The 27,927-nt window shown below is 34.6% G+C and overlaps 1 protein-coding gene across 3 annotated transcripts; it reads left to right on the top strand.

The window, feature by feature from the left end:
* Window positions 1–40: 40 nt before the first annotated feature.
* LOC112776109 (callose synthase 9) lies at window positions 41–27,927 on the top strand. Of its 3 annotated transcripts, none has more exons than XM_025820111.3 (53): window positions 41–245; window positions 519–652; window positions 1,053–1,258; window positions 1,744–1,841; window positions 2,624–2,787; window positions 3,737–3,833; window positions 5,200–5,310; window positions 5,391–5,516; window positions 6,830–6,919; window positions 7,934–8,031; window positions 8,122–8,239; window positions 8,677–8,802; window positions 9,998–10,074; window positions 10,149–10,227; window positions 11,063–11,185; window positions 11,660–11,762; window positions 11,984–12,107; window positions 12,203–12,392; window positions 12,519–12,571; window positions 12,858–12,918; window positions 13,013–13,094; window positions 13,182–13,231; window positions 13,805–13,891; window positions 13,993–14,078; window positions 14,271–14,295; window positions 14,585–14,679; window positions 14,789–14,870; window positions 15,349–15,509; window positions 15,620–15,740; window positions 17,096–17,193; window positions 17,292–17,382; window positions 17,459–17,619; window positions 17,686–17,795; window positions 19,141–19,275; window positions 19,479–19,547; window positions 19,631–19,808; window positions 19,926–20,040; window positions 21,242–21,361; window positions 21,752–21,867; window positions 21,960–22,043; window positions 22,135–22,247; window positions 22,917–22,969; window positions 23,044–23,220; window positions 24,360–24,407; window positions 24,986–25,144; window positions 25,454–25,567; window positions 25,643–25,731; window positions 25,952–26,110; window positions 26,186–26,288; window positions 26,461–26,580; window positions 26,845–26,895; window positions 26,988–27,170; window positions 27,477–27,927. In XM_025820111.3, exons 3-53 carry the CDS (start codon window positions 1,057–1,059, stop codon window positions 27,711–27,713), a joined length of 5,712 nt encoding a protein of 1,903 aa, XP_025675896.1. In that variant the 5' UTR covers window positions 41–245; window positions 519–652; window positions 1,053–1,056; the 3' UTR covers window positions 27,714–27,927. The 3 variants fall into 3 exon arrangements, with proteins under 3 accessions (XP_025675896.1, XP_029151419.1, XP_029151420.1); XM_029295586.2 differs by having other exon boundaries at window positions 69–245; window positions 522–652; XM_029295587.2 differs by lacking the exon at window positions 519–652 and having other exon boundaries at window positions 77–245.

Genomic DNA, 27,927 nt, shown 5'->3' with positions numbered 1-27,927 from the left:
ACCGGCTTTAACCGGCATATCCGGTTTCCCGTTGCCCATCACTTAAACTTTCAGCTTTGTCGTTTACATCTTTTTCTTTTTTTTTTACCCCATTTTTCTTTTCTATATCTCCGCATTTCGCATCCCTCTTCATCTTTTCAAAACGAAGAAAAGCAACACAAACCGCTTTTTCGTTCGAATCACACTAATCAGAGACCAGATTCTGCTCGTTTTCAACTCCGGACCATACCTCTAGGGTTTATCAGGTTCCTCATTTCCTCTCTCCTTCGCTTATTTTCCCTCTTATTCTGTTTACTTTTCGAGAAAATTAACCACTCCAATGGAAGTTCTTCGATCTTCACTTTTTGTTTTGTTTTATTTGTTTTGGAAATTTGGTTTCTGAAGTGTAGGAAGTCCATTTTAGGTTGAATAATGTGATCTCGTGTTTATTATTGCAATGACGGTTTATTATTGGCTATAGTTTGCTGCATCGTCTCATGTCTTTTATCTAAACATGGAATATGACCTGTATTTTGCAGTAGATTGTCTAGTGCCTACTGATTTGATGCTATAGAGCGAGCTGAATTGGATCCACTTGATTCAAGAACCGTTTCTCGTCTTTCTTATCAACTTGTTATCATTTCATGCTGTTATGAACGTCTAAGTTCCATAGGTACGAGTACTGTTAAGCTTGAGTCGTTGCATACCTTGCCGGAAGCTGGTTATTCAGTGCCAATATATAAAGAATATCGCTGTTGTTCGTAATTTCTTAATGATTGTATTGCAGAGTACTGCATTGCATTGCATTCATAGCACAAGTCATGTGCATTTATTCATTTGGTCTGTTTGTGGAGTTTGGCATCCTCCACATTTTTAAATATACAAGATAATTTTGTTTAAAGAATAAGTTAATATTGGTAAATGCTCTGCTGGGGCTCAGTGGTGACTCCCTGTCACTCTTTATATGTTAGTTTTACTTATTGTCCCCATGCTATAATGGGTTTTTTGCTCAATTTTATTTTACTTTTTCTTTAACTGTTAGTTTGTGTGGTTTCACTAAATATTATTGTTAGAAAAATGCCTCGAGTTGAGGAACTTTGGGAGCGGTTAGTACGTGCTGCATTAAGGAGGGAGAGAATTGGTGATGATGCATATGGGCGACCTGTTGGTGGAATTGCTGGGAATGTGCCATCCGCTCTTGCAAAAAACCGGGATATTGATGAAATTCTTCGAGTTGCAGACGAAATTCAAGATGATGATCCCAATGTCTCTAGAATTTGTATGTTCTTCTTCACTTACTACTTTGTATTCTTTATGCGAGTGTTCTGTTTACTTTTGTTGATATGGGTTTTTTGACATCCAATATATAGTCAGCATAATGGATATATATGTCAACAAAACAAGAAAGAGGAGAAGGAAAAGATATCCCCTTCTGTCAATCAACTCATTAGCAAACTAAGAATATTGAATAATATGAGCATGCACATAATTACCATGTGCGTATCTCTAACGATTTTAAATATTTGATTTAAAAACAAAAAGTATCTGTTACATTAATTTACACTATAAACTAGGAGTTCTAGTAATATGAGAAGGCACATTATTAACATGTGCATATTTCTATCAATGTTAAATGTTGAAAGTGTATATGTTATTTGAATTAAGATATTGTCGCTTGGGAGTGCCGATATATCCTTTAATTCGGTCATTGAAGTTCTTAAAGTTCCTAACAATTGTTCTAATGGAATCTTATTCGATTTGCAGTATGTGAGCATGCATATTCATTGTCACAAAATTTGGACCCTAACAGTGAGGGACGGGGTGTTTTACAATTTAAGACCGGTTTGATGTCTGTCATTAAGGTACATAGTATTTTTCTGATTTTCTATCTGGAATGCAAATTTTACTTAAAATACTTGTGTTGCGCATCCTGGTGTGTATGTACATGGTTTCTCAAAGCCTGTCTCTGAAAAGTTCTTGTCATTTGGCATCCTTTTGTATTTTAGGACTGGATGCACCTTTGATTTAAGTTTAATGCATAAACTTTCCTGTATAATCATTGTCAACTATTTTCTATGACAATTTTTGCTGCTTAATGAAATACTATCATGATCTTTTTACCCACACTTCTTTCTTAATTTTTTCTTCAATTTGTAATTCTTTTTAAAATTTTATGTTGTTCTTTACTTTTGCATTGTAGTTCTTTATTATTATGTGATGCGATTATTTCATGACCTACATATCTAAGCAGTAAAGTCATAGTCATTCTCTTTTTTGTGGGAGGCCTCAGAAGGTTCAATTAAACCTAAAAGTGAATTTTCTGTGCAACCTTTACTTTTTCCCCCCCCCTTTTTCCTTTTATATTCTTAAAGGACTTATTATAATAATCACATTTTTATCCCAAAAAAAATTACCATTATAAAAATTGTTTTTGAACTGGGAGGACTGCCGAAGAAGGTTCCACTTATTCCCAGAGGGAATTTTTGTGAAACCCCCTATTTTGTTCTTGTTTTCCTTTGTTATTTGTAAAGTATTCATTATCATCTTCTAATGTTTCTTTCCACCTTAGTAGACCTCTCCTATGATTCTTTTGGGTAGCTATGTTTTATTACTTTCTTATCTTCTTTTTTACTTATATTTTCAGCAAAAGCTGGCTAAACGAGAAGTTGGAACCATAGATAGAAGTCGGGATGTTGCTCGATTACAAGAGTTCTATAAGCTTTATAGAGAGAAGAATAATGTAGAGAAATTGCACGAGGAAGAGATGAAGTTGAGGGAATCTGGTGCTTTCAGCCGGGATCTTGGCGAGTATGTTTTTTGTCCAAGTAGATAGACATAACACTGATTTGGATAATCTTATGCTTTCTTTTTGCCCTCCATTGGGTCCTGCTTAATGCAATGGCATAGCTTGATTGTTGTTTTCCATATTATTACAAAGTTTGATAAGTTCCATAAATATTTTCCCCTTAGTTCAGTGAAATAGAGATGTAGATAAGGAGTATACCAAAAATTGGAATTGTTATTATTCTGCAATCAGGCATTAAGCTTATGGAGTTGAGTTTCACTTTTATTTAGTTATTACTGATTTAATATATACAGTCCGGCAAATCCTCTCAAAATTGAATTTGGAAGTCATTCATGTCTCTAATCTTACACATGAGGAGAAAGTTGAACATATATGACACAAGTTGCTTTGGTTTCAGAAGGTTGTTTAAGGGAAACTGTATCCAACTTTGGCCACTATTATGTTTGTGAAAATATGTTTTATATTTTATTTTATGTGATCTTCTATTACCGGAATAGCACAATAAATGTAACTTAGAGGTATATGTCATAATTATTGTTCATGAAGAATAGTATTTTGACTGTGAATCTGGTATCCTTGTAATCCAGATTGAATCAAATGGGGCAGCTAGTACACTGCATACACTATAGAAAATCAAAACAAAGCAAAAGATTTATCTATAAAGCATAGCTTTCTAATCTCTCAACAAGTCCGAAAGGGAAAATCCTCTATAAAGATCATGAGCTTAACACCAAATAGATGCTAAAAGTTTCCTATCTCGTACTTCTATTTCTTCCCTCCTAAGAATATTTTATTGTTTATCCAAAATGATTGATTAGGCACTACATAATACTTGGTCACTGAAACTTCAAAAACATCTTAGCTATCTATCATGGCTTTAATTTTATCATCTGAATTGTTTTGTATTGATTGTAGCTGTTTTCCTCAGTTTTGCTTTTTCTTCTTATACAGGTTGGAGCGCAAGACTGTGAAGAGGAAACGGGTTTTTGCTACCTTAAAGGTTTTGGGGACAGTACTTGAGCAGCTAACCCAAGAAATTCCAGATGAGGTTGATTTCTTGAAGTGCACAAATATATAAACGGTTAAACTGATTCTTGCCTGTGCATTGTTCTGGAAAAGATTCCTTTAATGCATGTAATGTAATATATTAATCCCTCTGGTCTGAAATTATTTGTCCACTCTTAAAATTTTATTTGGTCTCAAATAATTGCCCATTTAGAAAAAATAAGGTAAAATGAATTATTTTTTCCACTAAATGGAAATAAAGAGTAAGTATAAGAATAGAATAATTGATAAGGGTTATTTTGAATATTCAAACATTCAATTAAATTGATCTAAAGATCAAGATGTTTTTAATAATTTCTTTAATGTATATGCATAATTGTAGCTAGACAATTATCATTATAAAACCACTTATTCTGAAATCTTAAGCTGATAAGTAGAGGAATATGAATAATTATATTTCTAATATGCCCCTCATGCAATAGTGTTTTTCTTTTTTTCATTTTTGGATTTCTGTGAATTTTACATAGGCTTTTTTTCCCTTTTATCTTTTTGTTTTGCCTTATGCTTACATTTTTTCTTTTGGGTTTGACAAGGATTGAACTCTAAGACTTTTAGGTCAATATCATGAAAATAATTATTTCAAAAGCTTAAGATGATAGGAGGAGACGCATGAATAGTTATATTTCTATTACACCTCCTCACACAAGAATTCTTTTGGACTTGAAATGTGATTGTGCGTAAGCCTTATAACCATTCATATGCCTTCACATATCAGCTTAAACTTTTGGAATAAACGGTTTCATGACATAATATTAGATCTTATGACTAAAAGGTCAAGAGTTTGATTCTTGTTACGCCCAAAAAAAAAAGTGCATAAGACACAAAAAAGAAAGGAAAAAAGCTTATGCACTATTAGGCTTCAAGCCCAAAAGAGGCTTTTGCTTGTTAGAGATAGGACCATTCATGTGTCTTCTCTTATTAGTTTAAGCTTTTGGGATAAGTGGATTCATGGCGGTTATTTTGGACCAGAATTATTATTATAGTGGTACACTTGAAGCAATGATAATGTCATTTTACTTTAAGATGCATCCAATACTCTAAAAGTGAAGAATAACAGAAAGGTTTAAGTTTAGCCTTGGTTTCATTTTTCACTGTTTCTTTTCAGGTTGATAGTTGATCCTTCATCATCACATTTCACTTATTTCTTCATGAAATATTTTATATAACTAAATAAATAAATGTGTGTAGTTGGTTTAACATGGAGTTGGCTACCAAGGTATTGCAGTTAACACAGACTATCTTGGTTTGACTTTGGAAGCATCTTATGCACTCCGAAACTGTCTATTTCGATCAGAATGAAATATTTCCTAGATTTGAGCTTCCCTTCAATTGCTTTCTTTCTGTTGCAGCTCAAGCGGGTCATGGAATCAGATTCTGCATTAACGGAGGACTTGATAGCTTACAACATCATTCCCTTAGATGCTGCATCTTCAACAAATGCTATTGTTTCTTTCCCTGAGGTGATTGACTTTCTTTGTTCTAAATCGCCATTTTTTGTGAATTCGTGTCTGTTTATTACCTAAAGAAATTTTTTTACTAGGTTCAAGCAGCAGTGTCAGCCTTAAGATATTTTTCTGGCTTGCCAGAGTTGCCTAGGGAAGCCTTCACTTCTTCTACAAGGAATGCTGACATGCTTGACTTTTTGCAGTATACTTTTGGATTTCAGGTCTGTATATCAGGGTTTCTATGTGGTTCCAAGTCGAGATTGATATGCTTCTCTCTGTTTTTCACATTCTTCCCTGTACTTAAACTAATTTATCTTTCTGATATTTTCTGAAACTTAATTGTTTTATTTTTTAGAAAAATATTAATATTTCATGTTCATCACTAATCCTTGAATATTTATACATTTAGCTTGGGATTTACTTTGCATACTCTTGTTTCAAATTTGATGTAATCCTCATTGTCTCCCTTTTGGTTCTCTGCAACAATAGGAAGATGTCTATTCCTTCAATTAGAGGTTTCCTAATAGAAAGATTTTGCTTTTTTTTAGGTCTTGCCAACAAGTGACCTAAGAGTACTAATTAAGTATATTTTTAATAGAACACACAAAATTTTTAAGTTCCCAATGCATTGATTGAATTGGTAATACATTGGAAGCGTCAAAACTTTTTATTTTAACTCTCTTAGCCAATGCTCATAGGGTTCTCTTTAGCTAAATCCTTATTTTTAATGGAAAATGAACAAGAACATTGACAAATGAATTAAAAAGGCCCATTCTCTAATTCTCGTGTCTCTAATAAAGTGAAAGTTCCATCTCAAATAATTTTCTTGAATAGAATGAAAGGTTTCTCTTGGGCAGATTATGTAAAGTAGAGAAATTATATAAGCTGGTAAAATCTTTAAAGTAAGGAACATCCTCCACCTAAAAATTCCCCCAAATCTTGAAACACAAAATTCCAAGCCAAAAGAAACATGAAACTTGAGAATAAATTTTAAAGGACTAGAGTTAGTAGTAGAATATGATGGGTCAGCATCCCATCTATGATGGGCTAGACCATATTTAATGTCATAAACCACTTGTCTCAAAAGTTTGAGCTTTAATGGTTATGTATCTAACACGGTGCTCTCACTCAAGAGTCTCTTTTTCCTTGCATGAATTTTGCACAGTATTTTTTCCCCTTTTTAATGTCTTAAAAATTTTTTCTTTTGAAATCATCAACAAGGATTGAACTATAGACCTTTAGGTCATAGAAGCTCTAATACTGTGTCGTGAAATCACTTGTTCCAAAAGTTTAAGCTGATAGGATAAGGTGCATGAATATGACTTCAATTACTTGGATCATTTTTCAGAAATTCCTAAAGCAAGGAAATTTATTTATGCTGTAAAAACTCTTAATTTAAATAGAGTTCTTCTGACAATTGTAGTTCTCTGCTGCCTTTTGGATTTTGTACTTTATCTTCATTTTCATTAATTTTGTTTGTTCTAATTTATTTGATGTTCTGAAGCCTCAAATAACTATCATTTGTTGCTGGCAGAAAGATAATGTATCTAATCAGCGCGAGCACATAGTCCACCTTCTTGCGAATGAGCAATCTCGGCTTCGAATTCCAGATGCAACTGATCCTGTAATTCTTTGTTTCTTTTAGATGTCAGAGTTGTATTATGTTATTTCATTGAAATTGATTAAACTGTTCATTAGTCCATATTTAACTCCTAAAGTTTCCCAAGGTAAACAGTTGTGTGTGTAAAAATAGAGATATGCAATTCTAAAGGATATGAACTAGGAATTTGTGTAATAAGGCTGGCTGAAGCAACACTATTTCCATTTGTTAATTATTACTTCATTTAGTAGATCTATGCAATGACAAGTCAAATTTTGAAAGTATAGTGAATGCCTGATTTTTATTGGTGCGTTTGAAGAAGCATTCCCTTTCCCACATTTTAATGGTGCTCAGATCAGTGTAATAATCAATGTTGTCATTGTTCAGTTTCTGCTGTTCTCTATTGTCTTTAAGCTGGAATATTAGAACTTTGAGAAGTCTCCAGTTTTTCAATACTTCAGATACGATTACTTTCTTAGCTTCTTTGTGGTGTTCTGCAAATGGTCTTTTGAAATGTCTTTCTTTGGTAGATACATAGAGAGGTTGTCTTATTAGATGTATCAATCTTTTAGTAGCTATTTTGTTTTCTTTTTTCTTATATCCTGATGGATACCTTATATTCTATCTCTGGTTAATCTTTCATTTCTCATTAAGAAGAAAAAATTATTAATACATCAACATACTACACATTGTCCGCTATCTCTTCTGCTTGATGATAAAGATGAAAAGGAGACACCTTTCCACTTACATTTCATGTGGGTACCTGTCAACTAGGGCCACTAACTTATGCCATCACTAATGTAAAGTAATTTACATGCCAACATTTTATGTATCATAAATATAATGTAAACTCTTGGTTATGTATCTTTATCCTGCATATCTCCCCTCACTGTTTCTGTTTTTGATTGCCACATATTACTTGTTCAGGCAATTGGGAAGTCCTTAGTGTTACTAATCTTTTATTACACTTACACTACCAACTAGAGAAGGTTCATCTGTTGGTTTCTCTTTCTCTTATGTTGTATATCTTGTTTCCAGAGATTGGATGAAGCAGCTGTGCGGCAAGTTTTCCTTAAGTCCCTTGATAATTATATAAAGTGGTGTGACTACTTATGTATTCAGCCAGTTTGGAGCAAGTAATGATACACATCTTTTGGTTTAATGTTAGTTGACTTTTTGTGGTTTACAAAGATTGTCACTAAAGGAGGTCAAATGGTTTTTCTCAGTTTGGAAGCTGTTAATAAGGAGAAGATATTGCTATATCTTTCTTTATACTTTTTAATATGGGGTGAAGCTGCCAATATCAGGTTTCTTCCAGAATGTTTGTGCTACATATTCCATCATGTAAGTTAATTGGATGAAGTCTGAGTGAAAGCTCTTTTTTATTGGCTCTGTAAAGTTTCTTATTAATCTACTGATGTTTTGTAAACCATTGCCAAGTAATAGGATTATTTATTAATTTCAAGTCTCCAACATTCTAGTGAACAGGAGGATGTGAAGTTTCTCTTATTAGTTATATTAATCATAATTTGACTCCATAATTGCTCTGAGGATGTTGTGATGTTGCTGGAGCTCCTAAATTGCCATTCATACGTTGAAATTCTGTGATTTTGTTCCTAACGAATCTTCTTATTTACTTAACTTTTATTTGGTATACTGCATATATTCTGCCTCCCCCCCTCCCCCTCCTTTCATAATGATTTTACCAAGTAGGGTTTATGGTTTGTCTATGTTGTTTTCCCTGTTATCTGGAGCCTGATAATTTCTTAATTGATATCCAGATGGTTAGAGAGATGGATGAGATATTAAGACAACATGTTGCCCAGCCAGCTAAGAGTTGCACCTCTGAGAATGGTGTCTCATTTCTTGATAAAGTTATCTTTCCTCTTTATGATGTTGTTAATGCAGTAAGTTTACCACTATTCTATGTGTACTTTTAGTTTCTTAAACTTTACGAAATACAAAAACGGGAAAAAGCTGTGCAGATTGCTAGTAGATCGTAACCAGAATATTTGGTTGTGGGTACTGACTGGGTACTATTGATGACATTAAAAAGGATGCTTACCCTATAAAACATGGTCTAAAATCTCTGATGAGAAGTGTCATTGTTGAGCTGAAAATTCTGTTGAGACCTTGTAATAGTTTGAGTTGCACAGTTCCCGTTTTTTATTTTCAATAAAAAATTTAATACAGCCTAGAAAAATTATGCATTTTCTCACTAGATATACATGGACGAAATAAGGTCACTGTTTTCTATTTTAAATCTGATCCATCACATAGTGTTTTGTGAAATTTTACATTGACTGCCAATAGCTTAACACAATCTCCTCTTTTATTTGTGTTTGGGACTGACTATGTTAAGCTTTTAATGACAATATTTCTCATAAATGAGGAAGTTAAAAATTTGGTGTGATTGGTAAGATGTTTTCACTCTAACTTTCTCTCTCACTCTCTACCTTCTCTTCTCTCTCCTCTCTCAACTTCTCAAACTATAATAAAGATGAAAATAGGAAATGGTTCCCTCTTCACGGGGAAACCACACAGTATCTTGGAATTTTGAGTTGTCAAAATTGTAGAAAATTATTTATTTATGCAAGTTTTTGTGATTTGAAAATTATTAGATGCATTTTGATGTGTCCTATGTCGTTGGTCAGTTTGTCCGGTTTTAGCCAAGAAGTTTTAGAAACAGGATGATAATGTCAATAACTACCTCACCGAAAAACTTTATTGGGTCTAGCTAAGGTATTTGGTGAATGTTGTTAAAGTGTTAAGAAATTTTAGCAAGTTGCACTGATCATGTGCCTTAAATTATAACCAAGGTATTATAACTAAGGCGTTCTATGTAATTGTGGATCAGGAGTTGTGCAGGAAAATATTCATGACTGTTTGTTCCAACCATTTAAATAAAGAACAAAAGATGCATAGTGTATTATTTTATTTTCACTTCTCTCCTTGGGTTTTTGAACGGCAATAGTTAATGTCTTGGTTATGTTGTTTTTCTTTTATAATTGGAGAAATGCTTTTCAACTGGAATTTAGGTAGATTATCTCTCTCTTTTTTTTTCCTTTAGGAATTCATCACTAATTTTACATGGAATTTTAGGAAGCTGGTAACAATGATAATGGGAAGGCACCTCATTCATCCTGGAGAAATTATGATGATTTTAACGAGTACTTCTGGTAAGGAGTCGTCAGTGAGTGTCAAATGATTATTCTGTTGTTTCTTATTCATTAATCTGATCCCCATTTTTTAGGTCACTTCATTGCTTTGAGCTTAGTTGGCCTTGGCGCACAAGCTCTTCATTTTTCCAAAAGCCACTGCCTAAATCAAAGGTTTGTGTGGTTTCCATTGACATGCTATAGTAGTGTTAAAATACGGCAATTCAATACTTAGTATCTGCTTTATGAACAATATTCCTGCCTGCACTTATTTTTAAAAAGGTGTCTGCTAGTAGTTCTCGGCATTCTAGTGCTAGCAAGATATAATAATGGTGGGCTGTGATACCGGATGAGGACGAGAAAGACAGAAAGTAGGTTTTATTGCCTCTAGCAGTAGCATAACTTAAATGTATGGTGGAACCTATACATGGTGAAATGAAACTTAATCTTTTGATCTAAATCAGAATCAGTGGATTGAACCACAACTAATTTGATTTATAAATTGGGCCAATTTGTTAGAGGGCTATAGCTCTATTTGTGCCATTTTCCGCCACATTTTATTTACAAGACTCATCTTGACCTTGCATAAGAGGGTTATTACATTTGAAACAATTCGTGTTCTCTATCTAATAGCTTAAGCTTTTATGAAAAAGAAAAAGAAAAAGAAATTGATCATATTTTACTGGAGCCTCTTTGGCCAAATGGTCCAGAGTTTGGTTGTTGTTACCCTGTGTTGTGCAAATAAAAGTTAATCAGAAGGTAAGATGAGGCATTGCATTGTTTGCTCTTGACGTACAGTGGGACCATGTATACTATTAGATATAAGCGTTTCATATATTTCTACTTAACAATATAAGTTTTTTTAGTGAAAGTTAGGTTGAGCCAAGCATTGATTACATAATGAAACTTAGTATATGATCTGATTCTTGAAAACTGATCATTATCATAATTTTATTTTATTTTTGGGTAAATCCTTGTTGATCTATTTATTTGTATTTTTAACTTTCAGAAAATGCTTATATCTGGTGGAAGTCAGCATCGAGGGAAAACATCTTTTGTGGAGCATCGGACCTTTTTTCATCTCTATCACAGCTTCCACCGTTTGTGGATATTTCTTTTCATGATGTTTCAGGTTTAATTAAACATTCAGTGTATTTTTTATTATTATTATTTTTTTATATATGCCACTATTTGGGATATTTGGGTAGAATACAACCTATGCACCTTTAATGATAGATTCTCAGGAAAAGTTAGTGTTTGGGATAAATTTAGGAGTTTAACATCATGTAAGGCATATAAACTTTTCAGAGGACTTTCTCTCTCAGACACGTTGAGAGATTGCAAAGCTACTATCCGTTGATGTTGTGGCTTTCTTAGTTTTTCTTTTGGTTGGGGTGGATCTTATTTACTCCTTTTCTTTCGTATTTGTTTTCCTCTTTACCTTAATGAAATTTCTTTTGTTATAAAAATTGCTCCTTTAAATACAAAATTCTCTTTTCTCCTTTCACATTTTGGATAATATCATATTATTTGGCATATACTTTCATGGTCTATTAGCCTTTCTTTTTTCATTGTGCTAATTTTCAACTTAATTCTTAATGTTTAGGGTCTAACCATTCTTGCCTTCAATGATGAAAATCTTAATGCGAAGACTTTGCGAGAGGTTCTTAGTCTTGGACCAACATTTGTTGTGATGAAGTTTCTAGAGAGTATGTATTTATTTTGTGAGGTTATGCTATATTTTAAGTTATGGATTTGTAACTGTTCTGTTCTGCTGAACTTCTTGATCTAAATACCAAGTTATTTGTGGGCTTGTTCCACTAAAATAGTTTCTTACTAGTACTTTATTATTATACGGAAAGGAATTTCATTAAGTAGAGGAGAAGGCCTTAATATATTATTTCATCCTTTCATCTCTTCATTACTTTAGGTGTTCTGGATGTTTTGATGATGTATGGTGCATATTCAACAACAAGGGGTCTAGCTGTGTCCCGAATATTTCTACGTTTTCTTTGGTTCAGCCTTGCTTCAGTTTTCATTACCTTCCTTTATGTGTATGTATGCCCTCAATTATGTTATTGTTCTTTATCTGGTTTTATGATTTTTCTTTGAAGTCTGGATTGTCTGAAGTGATCATATCTCACTGCAGTAAAGCACTCATGGAAGAGAATAAAAGAAATGGAAATTCAGCTTTTTACAAATTGTATGTGTTTGTCATTGGGATTTATGCCGGTGTCCAATTTTTCATTGGTTTTCTCATGCGGATACCTGCAATGCATCAGCTTACAAATCAATGCGACCGATGGTCTGTAATTCGCTTTGTGAAATGGATGCGCCAGGTTTAATGTGCTCAGCTGCTTTAGTTTCGGCGATCATATTTCTTAATATTATGTTAAATATCTTGTTGAGTCATTCTGACTGTTGGTTTGTGTTTTCTTTTTGGGGTGTTCTGTGAACTTCTTAAGGAACGCCATTATGTTGGGCGAGGAATGTATGAAAGGACTACAGATTTCATAAAGTACACACTCGAATTCCATTATATGCTATAGTCTTACTTTAGAACACTGGGAATTTATAGTTCTTGCATCCACATCTCAACATTTTCCTGTCAAAAAAAAATAAAAATAAAAGAATTATTTTTATTAAGATGAAAAACTAGAATACAAAGATATGGGGCACAAGCAATTCTTTCTTAATGACATAAACTAACAAACGTGGAAATTATATCTCGGGGAGATTACTCTTGGTAGTTATATTCAAATCTAGGTCATGTTCTTTACTTGGTAGTTATATTCTCCTTTCAGGTATCTGCTATTTTGGCTTATTATTTTGAGTGGAAAGTTCTCGTTCGCATACTTTCTCCAGGTTTGTCCTCCTTGTCTAGATAGCTACACATGTGTGCTTGCATGCATCCATTTGTTCTATATACTATTTTGCCTTAAATTTTTGTGGTTTCTAGATCAAGCCCCTGGTGAAGCCAACAAGGGAGATAATAAAACAGGATAATATAGAATATTCTTGGCATGATTTTGTCTCTAAAAGTAAGCAATGACTTGATTTTTTTTCTTTTGTCGTCTTGTTTCCTGGTTGATTCTATCAGTTACTTAAAAGAGCCTTTGTTTGTTCAGATAATCATAATGCATTGACAGTTGCTAGCTTATGGGCTCCGGTGTTTGCTGTAAGTTCATGCCTGTTTCTGTTTGTTCTCTTTTTCGCTTGAATTTATCTTGCAAGTTGTTGTTAAGGATAAAGTATGATTTTGCTTATCAAATCACTTGATAACTCAGACACTTGCTTTGGTGTAGCCAGCCTCAAAGTAGGGCTCCAATCCTCCTTACTCTGCAATTCTTCACTCTAATATGCTCTCATAGGCTTTCTAGAAACACCCCATGAAAATTTTCTTGTACTTCCTAGTGTTGACCCTGGTACACTTGTGCTGATTACTAACAGTTTGTGGTACTATATAGTTTGAGTGTCCAAAAAAGAGTGAAACTGAGTGAAACCTCGTGAAAATCTAAGTACTGAGGAGAGATATAAGAGAGATGAGAGGAATATTCTGAAAGAAATTCAGTATGATTGCATGTCTTATTATTACAATCAAATCTCTGGTCATGTACTGATTTGTTAGAAATGTGTTTTCCTATTACATAATTTATAACTTGTACCCCAAGTTTTACACAATATTCTATTTTGTATCCCTTTTATTTCTTTTCACCCACATTGTCCAATTTATCGATTCCCATTTTTTCAGATCTATCTATTAGATCTTCAAGTTTTTTACACACTTGTATCTGCTATCTGGGGATTCTTGCTTGGGGCAAGAGATCGTCTAGGAGAGGTATGTGATTTTTTGGGTATTGAAGTTGTTATTAATATCTGTTACTCTTGCAATTTGTTGGGTCTGTGTGTATGTAATTTCCCCCCTTTGTCTGGCAACAGATTAGGTCACTTGAAGCACTACACAAACTTTTTGAGCAGTTTCCTAGAGCTTTTATGGACACCCTTCATGTTCCTTTATCCAACAGGTGCTGTTTCTGGCCGTGAACTCTCTTTTTTTTGTTGGGGGGGGGGGGGATTGGAAGATAGTTGTCCGTGTATGTTTTCTTTTTCTATCATAGTTGTTTAAGTTACATCTCCATTTTGGGTTTTTGCCCCCGCTGTGTTGTCATATTCTTTATATCTACTCATACATTTCTCGATCATTTACATATTTTCAGGGGCTCCCGCCAGTCAACTTCTCAGGTCAGCCATTTGCTTTGGGGAAAGGAAAATAAAATTTGTTCACAACATATTACTGTTTGCTGGTTACTAACTAATCACATATCTTTTGTACTGACTACAACACTGCCATCATTGCATTTTGGGGGGATCGAGCAATTTTATTGATATAAAGAAATTTAATAACATTATACTAACTTAGTACAATGTCTCTAAAAAACATTTTCCATCGATCTGATGTCTTGATAAAGATTAGTCGAGTCCTTTTGATGTTCAACAATTTCTTCTTACTCAATTGTTCTTTCATCTAAAGGCTGTGGAGAAGCAAAAGTTTGATGCTGCTCGGTTTTCGCCATTTTGGAATGAGATCATAACAAATCTAAGGGAGGAAGATTATATAACTGACTTGTTAGTCTTTCAGCTATTATATATTTTTCTTGGCTTTTCTTGTATTTAGCATTTTTCTTTTCTAATTATCAGATTCTAATACATGTATGTTGTTCTCCCTTGCTTGCAGTGAAATGGAGTTGCTTTTAATGCCTAGAAACTCGGGGGATCTTCCTTTGGTTCAGTGGCCACTTTTCCTACTTGCAAGCAAGGTAGTTCCAGATATTGTATTCATGTTTTTCTATTTGTGAATTGGAAGACCATTTTTCCGAGTTTTTCATGCAGTTTTAAATATTTTCGCTCTACAGTTGTCATGACAGCTTATAGGCAACTTTATAAATGATTTTGAAATTCAATAATTATTATAGGGCCTAGAATTATTTGCAGAAGGAAAAAGCTCAATTTTATCATTTGGGTTGTGTTGGACCTATGTAATGTGGATGTAATCTGGCTAGTCGCCAGAAACTAATAATTTGAATCCTCCCACAATCCTTGCCGCAATTCTTGCCATGTCATATTTGTAACCTTCATGCCCTTGAGAATCCAATGAAATTGAACAACTTGAACAGAAAAGAACTGTTTGATTCTGATAATCATGTATTGCATTACCATGAAAGATTTAGTACTAACTGTTATCGTTCTGTTTAGATTCTTTGATTTGGTCTTTACTTCTTGTGCATGATTATGTAGATATTTTTGGCTAAGGATATTGCTACTGAGAATAGAGACACTCAGTATGAGCTTTGGGATAGGATTTCAAGAGATGACTATATGAAATATGCTGTTCAGGAGTGTTACTATGCTATTAAACTCATTTTAACAGAAATATTAGATGAAGTGGGAAGGATGTGGTGAGTAAGCTGTTATATTGAAGCACATGAAACCTTTGTGATGAACTTTATTGTTGATATTTATTGATTTTTGGTTGTTTTTTCCTGCACAATTATTTCCACTATACCAGGGTTGAAAGGATATATGGGGATATTAATGCAAGTATCGATAATGGGAATATTCATGCAGATTTCCAGTTAAACAAGATGGCTCTTGTGATATCAAGAGTAACTGCTTTGATGGGGATTCTGGTTAGCATCTAATATTTTATTGCACTATTTTATAAATGATCACATCGCCATATCTTCTGTTTTAGTCAACAAAATTTTGATATGCTGCATATTCTTTCTTTGTATGCTTTTCAACTTTAATTTGTTCATCTTGTATCTAATCTTTATTCTGAAATTCCTTTTTTCCCTTAATCCGTAACGCTAACCCTTCATAAGCATCTTCTCTGTCTTGATGGATTTCTTCTTTATAACAAGAGGATTAAACCTTTTTTTAAAGGTATTATAGACCTTTCAGGAGACATTGTTTTATGACATCTGTGTTTTTTTTTTTCTATTGAAGTACTGTAATGAATTGTCATTGCTGTCTGTGAAATTCACATGGATTTGAAGGAAAACTATGCATTTTGTTGTGATTAATGACTGCCTTGCTCTTGTGGTGTTTTTTTTTTTTTAAATTTATTTCTTCTGCAGAACTCCTAATCCTTACTTTTGTAGCACTGCTCTTTCTTTACAATGCTGCCCTTCTAGAGAAAAGGGATGTGGAAGGCAATAAAATTATTGCGACTTTAGATATTTCTTGTTCTTTGGGGAATGTGGTTGGGATAGAAAGCTTGCATCTTCCATACCATATTGTTGCTTTGCATATGTTCTATGCTAATATTGTGGCTTCTCTTGTTATGAACATGGTTGTTTAGTGGAAACAATTTAGAGGATATGATTATTTCTATATAGTAACTCTAGCTTCTATTGTTTCTCTTTAGAAAGAAACATCCAGTGCAGGTTTTTCCTGCTGAATATATTATTTGAGTTGAATGCTAGAAATAATGCTTCTTTATTCATCTATACTTATGACAGTAGCATGCTTTTTTTGAATATTTATGGGTCGAAACTGTAAATTCCATATTAAATTTCTCCAGCTGTTTCATTGATATGATACGTTTGTTCTTTATATCTGTGTTAAATCCCAGATTATATTTCATTCTCTTAGTACCCTCTATATAACTTGCCTCTGGAGTTGTCATTGTTTCTACATCATATGATGCACCTGGATTGGAACTTTGTGCATGTTCTTTGATAATACTGAGGATTCTCTGTTGTGGGGAACCCGAGTTATAGGATATGGTTTTCCCTACCTGGTATTAACTATTATCTCTTGTTTCTTGTGTTTCTTCTATTGAAGAAATTGCCTGGTGCAATTTTTGTTCCTGCTGAATATATTAATAGAGTGAGGCTTCAAATGATGGTTCTGTATTCATCTTTTTGGCAGTAGAGTTGCATTTTTTTGGGATTCGCATCTGATATATCCATTCTCTTCCTAGTGTCTTCTATGTTATTTACTTAACATTTTGACTTGCTATTGTTTTTACTTCGTGTAGAAAGAGACTGAAACACCTGAACTGGAAAGAGGTGCAGTTAGGGCTGTTCAGGATCTGTATGATGTTGTGCGATATGATGTGCTTCATATAAATCTGAGGTCTGTCTCTGGTGTTGTCGAACACTGATAATTTTTGAAATAGCACTGCTCCCTTTCCACCAGTGAGATGATTTAATGTTATTTTCTTATTTATATAGGGAGAACTATGATACATGGAATTTGCTGACCAAAGCTAGGGATGAAGGGCGGTTGTTTGCAAAGTTGAAGTGGCCCAAGAATACTGACTTAGTATGTTATTATCATATGTTTTTGTATCGTTGTGTTAATACCTAGTCTATGAATTAGCTAACTATAGTATATGCAGAGATTGCAAGTCAAACGATTATATTCTCTGTTGACCATTAAAGAATCCGCGTCAAGCATACCCAAAAATCTTGAAGCCAGACGAAGGCTAGAGTTCTTCACAAATTCACTTTTTATGAAGATGCCTCGTACAAAGCCAGTTCGAGAGATGTTGTCCTTCAGGTAACCCTTTTATCTTGGAAGACATCATTCCACTTGTTTGTGTACTTATATCTTCCGTTTTTGCAGTGTTTTCACCCCTTATTATTCCGAGATTGTGCTTTATAGCATGGCTGAACTCCTAAAGAAAAATGAAGATGGCATATCAACTCTGTTCTATCTTCAGAAAATTTATCCAGGTATTCCTCACTCCATTTTGATTCTATTAAGAATACAAGATTATAAGTATATTATGGATAGGTACCTCAATATCTTTTGTTATATGATGTTATTTTTGCATTAGAATAATTTATTTGCTGTAAGATGTTATATAATATGTATAATTTTAAAAACTATGTAGTTAATTAAATGTTGAGTTGACCCCGGTTTGACCTGGTTTTTTGGGTTAATTTAAGAAATTTTAAGATAGGCCCAGGTCTAGCTGAATCTTGCCCTGGCCCCGGTCCTGGCCATGTGCAACCCCTAATTATGGAAACTAATTGGCTTGACACTATTTCTGCTTGCACTTATGGAATACCTTCAGGCAACCATAAGGCTAGTTCAGTTATTTTAAGCTAAAATCAGACCAGTTGAAAAGCACGAAGTTGTTTCCCCACAAGTTAATGGTTCATTATATTAAGAAAGAAATGACGAAGAAATTGGTAGTGATGTAACCATAGGCTTCAAGCTGGATGGATGAAATTGGGCTAATATGCATCCTTTTCTTGTTAGGAGAAGCGCTTCAAGTCCAGTGTTATAATGGTGAAAGAATAATAACCAAACTTCAAAAAAAAAAAAAAAATGAGGGGGGAGGGGGGGGGCATATTTTACAAGGCTAAATGTTGGACAGTCAAAACTAAGTAACAAGGAAATAGGTTTATGTCATTGGAAAAAAAATAGTAGGATCTCACGTTATGTGGGTTGGATATTTGTGGAGAAGGCTTATAGAAGTGTAGGTAAGGACAGAAAATCAGATGGAGTGTGTTCATATAGACCATTGGTGGTCTGAAGATAAAGATAGACACTATGGGGACATCTAATCCGCTTAGTAGGACAAGGTTTAGTTGTTGTGGCTATCTGGTTGTCATTGTAGGCTCTCTGGATTATCTTCACGCCGGCTTTGTTTACATAAAATTTGTTGTTATTTGATAGGAAACAGATTTAGGGCTGGTTTATAGTGAAGGGATAAGTTGGGATCAGGAAGGAGGGGCTGCCAGGCTGCAGTCTGGAGGAACAGCAGCTGAATTTTTTAAAAACTGCTTAATCAGTTAGGACTGGTGTTTGAAAGTTTGAGAAAATTGGTTAGAAGGTTGCTAAAAGTGTGAGCAGTACAAATAGGAAGAGTGAGATCAATAATCTTATATCTCTATCCATTTATTTGTACCAGAATCCCTCAGAACCAGAAATTATCCCAATTGTACTTAATGTTCTCAATACATTGTCAAGGATACCTGATTCAGTACACACAGTTCCTACAATTCTTCCTGTATCTTATACCAGTTTTAACAGTATTGATCAATATGTAATTCTCATAATTCTCTGCAGACGAGTGGAAAAACTTTCTAGCCCGAATCCGCCATGATGAAAATGCTCCTGACACAGAGCTTTTTGATAGTGCTAATGATATCCTTGAATTGCGTTTTTGGGCTTCATATCGTGGACAAACACTGGCCAGAACTGGTAATTTTCGACAATGATTTTTATTGTGCCTTCTTAGCTGATGTTTTAATTTCTTGTCATATTCAATATTTGAAATTTGTTTGCTGCATTTGATCGATTTTCTTTTAGAAGGGTATTTTACATTCTATTGGATTATATTGAATACTGCATTTAATGTTTCAAATCTTGATCATTCTCTGTTCTTTCTTGTTTCAAATTTACAGTTCGGGGGATGATGTATTACAGGAAAGCTCTTATGCTTCAGACATATTTGGAGAGGTTAACGGTTGGAGGTAAGTTCATAAGACTCCTTCATATGTTCTTTATATGCATGCTAGTAATTTTTCATCTTTTTCTCTTTCTTTTTACAATTTAGATTTGGAGGCTCCAGCTAGTTCTGATGAACTGTCTGATACACGTGGGTTTGATTTGTCCCCTGAAGCACGTGCTCAGGCAGATCTTAAGTTCACTTATGTTGTGACATGTCAAATTTATGGTAAGCAGAAAGAAGAGCAAAAGCCTGAGGCTGCTGATGTTGCTTTACTTATGCAAAGGTTAGTTCAATTTCACTAATCAACTTGTATTAGCAATTAACTACTTCATTGTCTTAATTATTCAAGTTGCATAGTTCTCTAGCTCAGTATCTAATTTGTAATTCTTCATGCCCTTAGAAATGAAGCTCTTCGTGTTGCTTTCATTGACACTGTTGAAACTTTAAGAGATGGAAAAGTAAACACTGAGTACTACTCAAAGCTGGTGAAAGCTGATGTCAATGGGAAAGACAAGGTGCCATTCTTCTGTACCTTCCGTCTTATTTAGTGTCTTTTGTTCTTGTTTTTTGCTGGTATCTACCTTCTCTATTTTCTAGCAACCTTATCATCAGCATTAATTCCCCCCATTCCGAGTACAAGGGTGAATTTTCAATCACTTGATTTTTCACTACTTATTGTATGTCTTCTTAAACCAAACCTTTATTGTTATTAATTGCATGGAAGCAGTTACATTTTCCCTCCTAAAATTATCGATTAGATTGTTGGAAAACTTAATTGAAGCTACTATTTTCCAAGGTCCAAACTTGGTTGGTCTGTTTGTGCTTGCACATTTCAAATGGTTTTGATTGAACCATATAGTTGATGGATTTGACATCTAATCATATCATTTCATTTTTTATTTTATCTTTTATCTATGAAGCTTCTGCATAATTTCCTTCAGATTTCTATGGCATCTTTTATTATTGTCATTCACTTCAAACAATTAAATATATCTTTTCCCTGTTTCTTTTACATATAGAAAACCCTGAACTACCTATCCCTAAAAATAGCATGTATTGAACACCAGAAGAAAACCACAAGAATGATTCTATTGTATAACAAATTCAGGTTGGAGGAATCTCGCTTCAAGATGCAAGCATTTTGTCATGAAACCATCTCTTCTGAAAACTTAAGCTGTTAGATAGAGACATATAAATGGTTATACATCTAGCACATTTGTTTCAAACCAGGCTGTAAAACCCCAAAAGCAGAACACTGTCACCAATCTTTATGTTGTAGAATGAGTTTGTTAGAATCAGAAAACTTTATACAAACAGAATTAAGTCCCACAAAATTTTAAAACTGTACATATATATTGATTGGCGGTGTTTGCTTGCTAGTGCTTTGCAACTTATGGCTGCTGTGTATTAACTACCCACTTTTAGATTCACTGATTTTAATGATAAAAATTGGTAAAAAAAGAAAATAAATAAATAAATAATAATTATATAATGTTTTCATGTGTAATGTATGAAATGCATAAACCTAAAATAGTTGGTCTATATCTATCTGTTTAGTTCAAAATGTCAGAAAATTTACTTGCACAAATTAGCATTTGTGGCTTTCAAGTATACTCTTCTGTATTTCATCTATTCTTAGGCTACTTTCATGATGTTACTCTCTTTAATGAATTACACCACTTTGTGTAGTTTTACTTAATTGAGCATTTATCACAGGAAATATACTCGGTAAAATTACCTGGGAATCCCAAAATTGGAGAAGGGAAGCCTGAGAATCAAAACCATGCAATCATATTTACTCGGGGAAATGCAATCCAGACAATTGACATGAATCAGGTGATAAAGTGTTTTTACATTTGTCTCTAATTCATTTGATTCATCTAAAAAATTTGTGAAGCCTTTATAATCTAGTTTGAATTTCTGCACCCTCCTAAACTGTCCTGTGTTGTGTGCCATACTTTCCTGTAAGATTAGCCACTGCACTAAGATTAAGAATCCCCCCCCCCCCCTCTCTCTCTTCTTCTTCTCCTCTTCTATTCTCTCTCCTCCTCTCCCCAACACCATAATAAAACTCTTCGTATCCTAGAAAACGGTTAGTTTTATTTTGGTTACTCTTTTCACATATTGTGCAAATAAACTTATGTTGATAATTTTCTTGTTTTGTAATTAATGTAAAATTTATTTGCTTTCCCTTAAGTTTGTGATGTTTAGTGAGTTTTGTTATAGGATAACTACTTTGAGGAGGCTCTAAAAATGAGGAATCTACTTGAAGAGTTTCACTCTGATCATGGACTTCGTCCTCCAACCATACTTGGTGTTAGGGAGCATGTATTTACTGGAAGGTATGTGTGGCATAAAACGTGATATAGTGTGTTTATTTGGCTTAAATTTTAATACTTACAGCTTCTAGTAACTTACCTATATTTGCATACAGTGTCTCATCATTGGCCTCATTTATGTCTAACCAAGAAACCAGTTTTGTGACTTTGGGTCAGCGTGTTTTAGCAAATCCTTTGAAGTAAGCCAATTTTACATTTTTTTTTCAGTTGATATCTTTTACAAGTTCCATTCTATTTAGATATAAAATATGCTAATTATGATATGCTCAGGGTTCGTATGCATTATGGTCATCCTGATGTCTTCGATAGAGTCTTCCACATAACCCGTGGTGGTATCAGCAAGGCTTCTCGTGTTATAAACATAAGTGAAGATATCTACGCAGGTGTGGCTTTTTGTTTCTGCTTATTTGGCTGTTTCTGTTGATGGAACAATGTTTGCAGTGTTGTAGGTGCTCTTCTAGGTGCTGCAAGTTTGTTTTGCGAACCTATCTATTAGAATTCAACGACAAATGTTGGATCTGAATTATGATTTTGCCATTATGAGAGATTGATAGTGTTGAGAGAATATATAGGGGGCATTATTTTACTGTGTAAGCTACATCAAGGGCCAAATCCAATATAGTGGAGACACAGCTGTCACTAACAATTGCTTTAATTACTCACTACTCTTAATACTTTATTACTATTTTTTTATGACCTGTCATAAAATTATTACTATTGAAAAAACAACTTCCAATTTACATATTTTTTTGTATAGTAGGCAGAGTAAGAGATTCTAGGCTTTATTAACCCTGTGAAATGATCTTGAAAAGTAGTTGTTGATGGTTTGAAGATCTGTTGGATCTTGTATTCTACTTATGGTAGTGTTAAGATGATTTTTGTTTGTCTGCATGAGTGAAAACTGCAGGCATGGTGGGAATTCTGCTTTGAACCCAAAGCAGAGATGACATGTATCACGTCGTTCTAATTGCATGAGAATTTCTTGACTCCCCCCCCCCCCCTCCCCCAAAAAAAATTTTCTGTTCATTTTCTTGATTATTGTTAATATGCAGGATTCAATTCTACCTTGCGTCAAGGAAATGTTACCCATCATGAATATATTCAGGTGAGGCATGTTCGTTTATCACAATGTTGTATGAGTATCAATAATAAACCCTGTTCTAAGAGTAAAAATTACAGGTCGGCAAGGGAAGGGATGTTGGACTCAATCAAATTGCAGTATTTGAAGGGAAAGTTTCTGGTGGTAATGGTGAACAAGTTCTCAGTCGGGATGTGTACAGACTTGGGCAACTTCTCGATTTCTTCCGGATGATGTCCTTCTATTTTACAACAGTTGGATACTACTTTTGTACCATGGTATGCCATTTGTTTTTAACTATTTTAAGTATTGATTGGCCAATTATTTTATAATTGTTTATAATGGAGGTTAGAAGTCAATAAAGTGGCATGATGAAGACCCCATGACTCTGTACTGATAAATATTAATAAAACCAATTCTACGACCTAGTAGTATAACAGTGAGTCTAGACTACCTCCCTGCACAGCATGTTAGTTGAGGCTAGACAGAAAGAACACAACAATAAAGTTTATTATAGGCTTTAAGACTCACAGGCCATAGTTGTTGATATTCCCAAGCTTGTTACTAATAAAGCCAAAAGACTTGGTAGACAAACTCAAAAGTTGATGAAGTAATTACCACGTGTATCCTATTACAATTACTTCTGAGATGTAACTTGATCATTCAATGGAGCACAATCCTCCTAAGTGCCTATGACTATAAAAGAATTTACTAGTGATAATTCGTAGATCTTATACATATGCTTAAAGGCTTGTTTGGAAGAAATGGTGTAAGAGGGCAAGGTGTGGAGTCGTGCAGCCAGGTTGTCAAATATGTGTTGGAAGATTGTTTTGAAGGGGTGGCAGGGGACATGGAAGCCCTCCCTTGCCTTTGCAAACAATGAAAATAACGACCCCGTCAGAGACAAGATGCAAAGCACTCCCTTCTCCACCCAGCTTCCAAACAAGAGAGAGATTTCTCACCGACTCCTCCCCTTTTTACTTGTCATCAATGAATTTTCCCTCCCACCTCAGAAAATCTCCCAAACATATCCTAAGGTGGTTTATGTAAAGAAAACCAGAAGCAGGCAAAGAGGCTCATGACAAAATTAGGCAAATGGGATATTTTATTTTTGTTTACCAGGGGATAGAAGACAAGCTACCGGGACTTTACGAGTCTAGCAGAGACTTTAAAACAAGGCCTTACACTCATTCTATTTATGCATATCATGGAATGAAAATTTTCGTGCCTTATATAGAATTATTCTCACCTGCACACTTATATACCAACACCTAACCTTCATTCTGTTTATGCATATCATGAAATGAAATTATTCATGCCTTATTTATAATCATCCTCGCCTTTGCACTACATCAACTCATACCTGAACTATTCCACTTCTGAAGGATTTCCTCCCCTTTTCTTGGTCATCTTGCAGTTAACTGTGCTGACTGTATACATCTTTCTTTATGGGAAAGCATATCTGGTAAGTTGGATTTCATTAATTTTTTACTGTTGTAAATTTTTGCATGATTTCTTGATTACACCTAGTGGTGGTGGTGGTTGTGTTTGCTCTTGTTCATGTTGCGTGTGATTCTGTTTCATGATAATTTGTGCAAATTCTGTATTCATTGTGATCTTTATGACTAAGGTTGGTCTTAAATGTGAGATAATATTACATTGCTCTTAACTTGTTTGCTGGTGGGGTTCTTTCGCCAAGTTTTCAAATGCAAAATAACAAAACTCATCTAAAATTGCAAAGCATACACAAGTTTAGGTGAACTTAATAGTATAGTTCTTGTAAAATCCTAAACTCAATTGAGTCCCTAAACTTGCAAGCTATTTGTAAGAGGTCACAAATTAATTCAAGTGCTTGATAACCTTGTTCAAACTTTTCCTTTTACTGATAAATGAGAATGTTGCACAAGCTAAGGGTTCAAGAACATAATTAGAGCAGCTACTTACAATGAATATTGGCAAATACATATGGCTAGTGTTTTGTTCTGCGGATCTTTCACTTTGACTTTTCTTCTATTATATCAATTAAGTGAAATCTGTCTCCAGGCACTATCTGGTGTTGGCGAAACCATTGAAGAAAGGGCCAGGATAATGAAGAATGCTGCCCTGACTGCTGCATTGAATACACAGTTTCTCTTTCAGATTGGTGTCTTCACAGCCGTGCCAATGGTCCTGGGCTTCATTCTTGAACAAGGCTTCTTGAGGGTAAGTGTATATTGCCAGCTACTTGCAAATAATGTGAAATCCATGCCTGTGTGCACACGTTTTTTGCCGTGCGTATCTCTAGATTTGAGATAGGGCAGCTTGGTGTATCCAGGTTTTGTCCCTTCTCAGGAAGTGTTATTTTTGTAAGGCAGTAACTTCCCATACATGTTTCACAAGGCAAGATTTGGAAACCAGATGTTTGCTCAACTCCCATCATAGCTGTTGCCTTTAATGCTCCTTTCTTTTGGGGGAGGGGGAATAAATTTCTTCCTTTTTTGATTTGGTCTTTCAATTTTGATTGCTTTGCAGGCTGTTGTCAGTTTTGTCACAATGCAGTTCCAGCTGTGCTCTGTTTTTTTCACATTTTCATTGGGTACCAAAACTCACTATTTTGGTCGGACCATTCTCCATGGTGGTGCTAGGGTTTGTCTGCCTACCTTATCATGTATCTTTTTCTATTAACTCTTTTCGACTGCTAATATATTCATTTGTGAACAGTATCAAGCAACTGGCCGCGGGTTTGTTGTCCGCCATATCAAATTTTCAGAGAATTACAGACTTTACTCTCGTAGTCATTTCGTTAAAGCGTGAGGCTCCTTTAACTCAGAAGGCATTGCATAAGTGAAATATCTACATGTAATTTTGTGATTGAAAGTGACGCAGATATCTAAGATCCTCAAATAAAAGTTGAAATTTGATTCCTTTGACAGATTAAGTTTCCCGAATTCCAAAGAATTTCATTACACACAATCTGCAATTCATATCCCTCTCTATCCCATAAGCATGCTAATTCGTCTTCTTCTTCAGGCTGGAAGTTGTGCTTCTGTTGATTGTATATCTTGCTTATGGGTATAATAATGGAGGTGCAGTCTCATACATTCTTCTGACAGTAAGCAGTTGGTTTATGGCTCTGTCCTGGTTATTTGCTCCCTATTTATTCAACCCGTCTGGATTTGAGTGGCAAAAGTAAGTATTATCTTTGTAATCTCTCTGGCATTGGTTTCAGTTTTACTGATTCAGCCTCTTGTGGTGTCATTTAAGGGTAGTGGAAGACTTCAGAGATTGGACAAATTGGCTGCTTTACAGAGGTGGCATTGGTGTCAAGGGAGAAGAAAGCTGGGAAGCTTGGTGGGATGAAGAACTGGTATTGAATATATAACTAGTCATTTTTAAAATTGTTTGCATCTCTATTTGTATCTATAGACTCTAGCTGGTCCATCAAACTTCACTTCCTCCTTACCCTAATATTAGAGTTAAGTTTTCTTTATTCAGTGATATTTTCCACTTATAGTTTTCATAAATTATCATGTCAACAGGCCCATATCAAGAGTTTTGGTTCAAGGATAGCAGAGACCATCCTGAGTCTAAGATTTTTCATCTTCCAGTATGGCATTGTGTACAAGCTTAATGTGCAAGGATCAGATACTTCATTGAGGGTATAACAAACTAGGAGGACAACTCTTCCCTCTTATCTTATTTTGAGTGTTTTAAAATTTCAACATGAAAAGTTAATCAAGTTTGCATAGTTACAACTCCATTTGCAGTTTTTTTGGTTCTTGTTATACGCTTTATTGTTTTTATCTTCACTGATAGAACTTATGCAGGCAGTTTGATGTACTAAAGAAAAACTTTTAAACATATTTACTTGTATTCAATGAGCTCCCAGTCAACTAATCAATCAGGTTTGGTATTTTGGATAGGTTTATGGCCTGTCATGGGTGGTGTTGGCCGTGCTTATATTGCTTTTCAAGGTGCGAAAATGTATTGCCTGTGGTATATAGCGTGTGTATCAGTAACTTTGCATCTTCATTCCTGAGGTTGGCCTTGTATTGTTATTCTATAGGTATTTACCTTCAGTCAGAAGATATCAGTCAATTTCCAGCTTTTGTTACGCTTTATACAAGGAGTCTCCCTCTTGTTGGCACTGGCTGGTATAGCCGTTGCAGTTGCATTGACAAAGTTGTCCATACCTGACATATTTGCTTCGATATTGGCATTTATTCCCACCGGATGGGGAATTCTTTCTGTGAGTTCTCTTTTTCCTGATCTTCATGTCTTAACTTTCTTTTATACTTGTCAGACAGAGATACTTGCATGATCTCCTACTTAGATTGAGTGGACATAACTCAAAAGGAGAATGATATATCTTGTTCCATACAGGGATTGATTGTTAATCTTATCCATTTTAACCATTTCTTTTGACTAAAACAGTACCACTGTCCAAACAAAGCTCACTGAATTGAGGAGATAATGTATGAAATGGTTTTAATAATTATTTCGTTTTGTAGTACTACTATTTGATTTTTCTACGTTGGTTCATGTCCATGTGTAGATTGCTGCTGCTTGGAAGCCTGTGATGAAGAAGCTGGGACTATGGAAATCCGTTCGATCAATTGCTCGCCTGTATGATGCTGGCATGGGAATGATTATCTTTATACCCATTGCATTCTTTTCATGGTTCCCATTTGTATCAACATTCCAAACTCGCCTCATGTTTAACCAAGCCTTTAGCAGAGGTCTAGAAATTTCCCTTATCCTTGCCGGGAACAATCCCAATACTGGGATATAGTTGTACCTGTTCTTGTACTTAGAGCTTATGTCTTACCCCCCACAGATGAGTATTGTTGAAGGGAGGTCATAGTTTGTATATTTCCTCGTAGGATGTTTAGATTTCCCGTAGGTATCTTCATTTTGTATCATCATTTCTTCTAGTGTATGTCATTTAAATCGTTTGAAGTATCGTTGAAACAAATATCCGCAAATCTCAGTTTTGACTTTCGTTA

Source organism: Arachis hypogaea, chromosome 19, assembly GCF_003086295.3.
Source record: "Arachis hypogaea cultivar Tifrunner chromosome 19, arahy.Tifrunner.gnm2.J5K5, whole genome shotgun sequence".
Lineage (NCBI taxonomy): Eukaryota > Viridiplantae > Streptophyta > Magnoliopsida > Fabales > Fabaceae > Arachis > Arachis hypogaea.
This window is presented reverse-complemented; position numbering and strand designations above follow the sequence as displayed.